General features: G+C 44.4%; 2 protein-coding genes across 2 annotated transcripts in view; one reads left to right on the forward strand and one right to left on the reverse strand.

Annotated features, from left to right (window-relative positions):
• Positions 1-1991: 1991 nt before the first annotated feature.
• The window catches only part of tnrc18 (trinucleotide repeat containing 18), a 68411-nt gene continuing 63979 nt past the window's right edge, over positions 1992-6423 (reverse strand). The window contains exon 31 of the mRNA XM_019877339.1: positions 1992-3698. Within this exon, the coding sequence (XP_019732898.1) occupies positions 3492-3698 (207 nt within the window). The 3' untranslated portion in view covers positions 1992-3491. The remainder of the gene's footprint in view (positions 3699-6423) is intronic.
• Positions 4170-5611, forward strand: LOC109520243 (guanine nucleotide exchange factor DBS-like). Its single transcript, XM_019877344.1, has 6 exons — positions 4170-4318; positions 4427-4543; positions 4656-4805; positions 5009-5133; positions 5210-5324; positions 5408-5611. Exons 1-6 carry the CDS (start codon positions 4313-4315, stop codon positions 5573-5575), a joined length of 681 nt encoding a protein of 226 aa, XP_019732903.1. The 5' UTR covers positions 4170-4312; the 3' UTR covers positions 5576-5611.

Genomic DNA, 6423 nt, shown 5'->3' on the forward strand with positions numbered 1-6423 from the left:
CTGATGTTATGCTGATGCTGGTCCTTGGGGAGAAACTGAGAGGGAGCCAAACCCCAGACTGCGGCGCTCTCCATGAAACTGGATCTCCATCTCGCGCGCGCACATTGCATGTCAGCAAATATTTAATTACCTCCAGACACAGTGGAATGCCAAAAAGGTGCACACGCGCACACACACACACACACACACACACACACACACACACACACACACACACACACACACACACACACAGACGCGCACGCACCCTGAAGGGTCAGCAGTGGAAAATGCATCTCCTGCGGTCAGCTGAGGGGCTCAGTGGAGGAAGCTGAAGTTCCCTCCATTTTATCACAACCAGCAGCTTCATTACAAGGCTGCCAAAATGGAGTCCACTGATGATTAAAGGGGCAGTCCACTCGAACGCGCACAGGCCACATGAGGAAGGAAACAAAATGAGACGTACAAAGTGGTTAGGAGCTCCCTGGAACGGAGCACTGAAGCCAAAGCAAAACATTGAAAGGTGCCAAAAAATATTCCGTTTAGCTTTAATTCCAACATCTTGCAAGGACGCTAGCCCACTCTAATTGGAAATTGTCTTTGTATCAGCTAAAAACATTTTGAGCACTCGTTCCAACTCGTGCTGTAAAAGTGTGTACAATATCGGCTGATGTTATGGCAATACAAAATATATCTGTTAAGTTCCATTCTTACAGAGGAACCAGTTTGTAATTCTGCTCTCGAGCTGAGGCAGCACGATAAAAAAAAGTGGTTCGCAAATTCGCCTTACATCTCTGAGACGGGGGTGGGGGGGGGGGGAATGTGTGGGCTTACTCCCATATTCCCAAAAAATTCATAAGGTGACGTGGCCACAAGTGGGCATCACTTGAGTGATGCCTTATATGATTGGTTGTTTTTCCTCGGGTGCTGTGGTTTCTTGCATATTAAATTAGAGGTACAAGGTGAGGCGAGAGATAGATTCCCCCCCCCCCCCACACACACACACATCATACTTATGTCTATCAGGTCATGATGATAATTTAGAGCATTTCTTTTTCTTTATTTTTTACTGCAAACTCCTCCTTTCAACCTCAAAAACTGACACAGAACACCAAAAGTACAGTTCCATCTGTTTATTAACTATAGAAAATACTGAGTTACTAAAACCATTAAAAAGAAACACTGGTAAACGTGGTCGTCTGTAAAAAAAAAAAATAATAATAAAATAAAATATTCCTAACACATACAGTATAGAGCAACAGTATATATCTGGCGTTTGATTTCGCATTAAAATGTATCCTTTTGCATTTTTTACAAGATTAGACGTGTACAAAGTATATTCTGATAAGTTTTTTTTCTCTCTCTCTCCCTCGACGGCGAAGGATCATTTACAAAACGTAGATCATTTTTTTTTCGATTCATTTTCAAAATAATCTGTTTTTTTCTGTAACAGGACGATTTACGATATCAGGAACAGCAGACGAAGAACCAGCCTCCAGTCCACCTCTCTCTCTCTCATATTCTCTCTCTCTCTCTCTCTAGCAGCTAGCTCCCAATGCCTGTCAGCAGGCGTGGACGATTGTTCAGAGAGGGGTAAAAAAATAAAATCAAAATAAGACGTGTGCATATAATATACACCCCCCCCCCCAAAAAAGTCACAGCAAAAGCAAGCCAAGAAATTTAAAAAAATAAAAATAAAAAAAAAAACACACACACACACAAAACACATACTAGTTGATTATACAAAATATCTCAAATGAAAATAAAGAGGACACGTTGGGGAATGAGGGTGTGCATGTTGGACCCTGTAAGGCTGAGCGAGCTTTGGATGGACGTGGGGCCAAGAGAGACTGGAAGGCCTTAATACATCCAGATGGGTTACAAAATAAATGCGTGCGTGTGTGTGTGTGTGTGTGAGAGAGCCTTCTCTCTCACCGTCTCACACACAAACGGAGAAAAGTGCTTTTCACAAACATTCAGAACCAGCACTTCTTGTTGATTTGTGTGATCACTTTTTTTTTTTTTTTTTGTGACCTACACCCTCATGCGGGTCGTCTGGCTTCTTGAGTCTCACTGTACCTTGTCAAACCTCAAATATGAATAGAACTAGCAGCATATGATCAAACGTTCTTGTGTTTTTGTTTTTTTAAGAAATGCGGACCTCCACTTAGGACTTGTTTCATTGGTAAAAAAAACGGAACCGTAACAAAGATGAACGTAAAATGAAACCTCACGAATGGCAAAACGAGACAAACTTTCGTGTCTGCGCGCACTGGCGCTTCGGATTAATCGGATCCGCTCTTAACCGGACAACTATTCAGCACCAAACGCAGAGAACCGTTTCCGGTTTGGTGCCCACAATAGGGCGCCGAGACGGGGTCAGCTTAACGATTTGGCAAAAATCATTCTCATTAACATTGGTAGCCCTGGCTGGGAGAAAACAGTCGCCGGCTAGGCTAGTCTTCAGAACGACATTCAACATTTGAAACCTAAAAATGGTCAAAATAGGCACGGGGGGGGGAGTGGGAGGGGGAAAGTGTGATGCCTGTGTGACGAAAAGAGAGTCAAGGGGGCTATGATTAAAAACCCCAGTTAGAAATACCAAGACCCTCTGTCAAAAAGTTATTCAAAGTGCACTCGTGACCACGTAGAGACCGAAACGTGCTTAAAAAAAAAAGCGGCAAAGGATGAATGTATGAAAAAAAAATACATTCATACATTGAACACATACACAGGTTGACGATGTGTTTACAAGCCGGGAGGAAAAAAAATAAAAAATATGCGAAAAAGTCCACCCTGAGCTCCGAAGATTTGTGCAATCTGACCCAGTTTCATCGACTGTGGACAAAATCTATTGCTCGGATTCTTTGTTGCACCTCCAAACTGGATTTCAGGGTGGATTTGGATCATCAGGTGGATGAAAAAGGGACAAGTGCTTTTAACAAGTGTCCTACGAGTCTACCTTCTCTCTCTTGAGCCTGAGTGTCGGAGGGAGTTTCGATTGTCAAGGGGGGAGCTAAGGAGGGGGTTGCGTGAAAAGAGCCCGAGTGTTGGATTTTATTCTTCTTCTAAGTGCTCTCTGTTTGGACAGCAAATTGGAAGGGAGTCTCCACCTCTTGAGCTTTCCGCGCCTTTTGCATCTGTCGCTCCTGCTGTTCTCCGGATACATCGAAAAAGACTTATTGAGACATTGACTGAAACATCACCACGGCAACACCAGAATCACAACCTGTGTCGTCGCTCACATTTCGTTAAAAGCTTCTCGAGCTATCACGTGAAAAATCAAACACTCATATTTGCCTGGATAGAGCTTCCTGTTACATGAGTATTTACACGGCTGTGTTCGTACAAGGTCAGTCGAAAGGGTTTGCGCACGAGCTGTGTCGACGGGTCCTTTTAATAGTCTCTGCGGTGGACCGTCCGCGTGTCTCCTCGCCAGGTGCCAGCGAACCCGCAAGCAGGCGAGTTTGTGTGTGTGTGTGTGTGTGTGGTTTGTTTTGTTTTTTTTTTGCTTAGCAGATGACCGGGACGCCGTCCGTGTTGAAGATCATGCCCGTGGTGGGCTCGTAGGTGCCGGCCAGGTAGTAGAGGTCCTCGCTCTCGGCGTAGCGACGCGTGTGGGTCATCTGCTCGTACTCCTCCACGCCGACCACCAGACATTTGTGGCTGATTGTCTGCACGTCGTTCTCGTCGCTGTGGGACGACTGGTACAGGGCGCGCTGCGCAAACACGCGTGTTGTGTTAGCGGATGGCGATATATGAATAAATGACAGTAAGGAAAAAAAAAAAAAAACACAGACCGAAATTCGATTTTTGCATTTTTTTTTTTTTTTTTTTTTTAAAAGACAGACAGCCCTTTTAGTAAGTTTAAGTGTGGTTAAAGATTGGAGAGGTGTAAATATTTGCCTGGAAAAAGGGGCAGGAAATGTCAGATTTCATTTTCTTCTTCGCTCCTTTGCATTCAGAATACATTTAATCAGAACTCATCGAAGAATTATTTCCTAAAATTGTTTCTAAATGTCATTATATTCCGATCACATTACTTAAACAATGAAAGAATTAACTTTCTGTTTCTAAAGAATTATACATACACACACACACACACACACACACACACACACACACATATATATATATATATACATATATATATATATATATATACACACACACACACACACAGAACTATATATTGTGAGCCCTGATACTAATAATGCTCCTCTAGGGCGCCTTCCCAGCGACTGTCAACTTGGTTCTGGTGTTGCGTCCCACCACTTTGCTGCAGCGGGCACTGTCAGACTTCCTCTTCAAGTTCAACAAGGATGAGTTCAAAATGAAGGTGGGGCTGACCTCCTTGTTATTGTCATTCCCGGGACTTCCTGTCTCGTAATTGGATCAATTTGTCTGCTGTGCTTGACTCTGCTCTGCTTCTTATGCGTCCTTGCAGGTGGTCATGCTGAGTTCGGTGACCGAGCTCCATGCCTACATCGACCCCGGACAACTAACAACGGAATTGGGGGGCACACAAGAATACTGCCATGAAAGCTGGATTTCCCACCGCACTGTATGCACGCACGCACACACGCTCCTCAGGGTCACCATCTTTTGGAAACACATTGTTCTTTTTTTAGGCACCAATGGATCTGTCTGTCTCTGTTTCTGCATTTCCGATGCAGGCAATTGAAGCGTTTGCTCTGATGGTGAAGACGACGGCTCACACTCTGCAGGCCTTTGGCACCGAGCTTGCAGAAACAGAAATGCCCAATGATGCTGAGGCCACCACCAGCCTGCTGGACTTGCATTCTCAAAAAAAAGACAAAATGAAGGTCTCTTTCTCACTCTCTGTCATGGGTAGAGTTTCTCATAATTACTTTGAAAGAAAAAGAAAAGTATCTGCACTAATTTGGATTTGCACTTTGCTGGTCATTTTTTTCCAAAAAGTGAATTTTTGGATGCTACTATTTGTCATTATCATGTGGTTGATGTACTCAGAGGAAATTTCTCATCTCTTCAAAACTTTCTTTTCCAGGAGGACCTACAGGTGTCGCAATCTCAGGGCGCGCGTCTATTGGAGTGCATCAACGAGCCTTTTCGGACTGACGCGGAATACCTAATGACCCATGATGAGCTGGAAAACCTCGCCACTGTGCAGCGGTAAGAGTAACTTGACTGTGTGTGATGTTGGACTTGTTTATTCTCTTGTCTGCCGTGTTTCTCATCCCACCCTCAGACTCCTGGGTCAGCTGGACGAGACCGAGACAGCATTTGACGATTTCTGGGAACGCCATCGCTCCAAGCTGGAACAGTGTTTGCAACTTCGAAGTTTTGAGCAGCACTTCCGTGAAGTGAGTTGAGAAAATTTCCAGCCTGTGCTAGGCAACAAAATGTTCTCTGCAACCATGCTTTGATGATGTGATATCGCTCACAGGTGCGCTGCCAACTTGATGCCACGTCGGAACGGTTGTGCGGTTTCTCAGAGGTCAGCGTAAATCCTGTCCATGCCGAGCACGTCCTCCGTGAGCTCAGCAGTCATGAGGAAAAGGCCTGTGTAAGAACACACACACACACACACACACACACACACGCGGGCAGCTGAAAATCGACCCTAACATGCTCCAGAAATCCACTTTTAGAAACAACCTGCTGGCCCTTTGCAGCTTTCTGAATGAAGAGATGAATAAAGAGGAATGTGAAATTAAATGACTGTCGGTATTGAGTGGAAGCCATACTTGGTTCTGGCTTTCAGTATCAAGCTTACTGTTCAGTTCGACAAGCAAGTTACAACAAACACAATAGTTGAGGGGTTTAGAATCTTCACATATTGAACACTCAATAGAAATTTTGTACATGGTTAAATGCCACCCATTTTAAAAAATTATTTTATCTGTACCTCATAAGGTTTGCATGTGTGCGGGATCCTATCCTTGCTGACTTTTGGCGGGATATGGGTAGAATGCGCTGGACTGGTCACCAGTCAATTGCAGGTTACTGTATTTTCACGACCAAATGTTCGATTTTCATTTCTTCTGCAAGCGTTACTGCCCCCAGTCGAATGGTAACGGTAGAGACGCTTCTCCCAGCTGTTTGTTGATTATTAATTCATCACTCGAGTTGGTCTTCAAACTCGGGCCACCTTGCCTTGTTTCCACGGAAACTCAGCTTCGTCTTCTTGACTTGGCGAAGCTCGTTTTCTTACTTCCTCCACTTGCAAACTATGGATTCATTGATCTTTAAATTCTCCCGCGGCTGCTTGATTGCCATGTTCTTCTGCGTAACTCATCGCTTGCAGTTTAAAATGTGCTTCATCGGCGTGTCTCTTCATTGGTGCCGTTTTCGGGGGTCCTTAGCTAAAGTGATGTTGTTTTGCACAAACGAAATCCCGGCACTATCTACACCACAGGTGTCAAACTCAAGGCCCGGGCCACATCATTTTATGTGGCCCCC

This window comes from Hippocampus comes, unplaced genomic scaffold (genome assembly GCF_001891065.2).
Source record: "Hippocampus comes isolate QL1 unplaced genomic scaffold, H_comes_QL1_v1.1 scaffold193, whole genome shotgun sequence".
NCBI classification, from domain to species: domain Eukaryota; kingdom Metazoa; phylum Chordata; class Actinopteri; order Syngnathiformes; family Syngnathidae; genus Hippocampus; species Hippocampus comes.

Coding starts and splice junctions, on each gene's coding strand:
- LOC109520243 (XM_019877344.1), top strand. Junction 4,544..4,655: donor GCTGGATTTCCCACCGCACT/GTATGCACGCAC, acceptor TTTCCGATGCAG/GCAATTGAAGCGTTTGCTCT. Junction 4,806..5,008: donor AAAAAAAAGACAAAATGAAG/GTCTCTTTCTCA, acceptor TTTCTTTTCCAG/GAGGACCTACAGGTGTCGCA.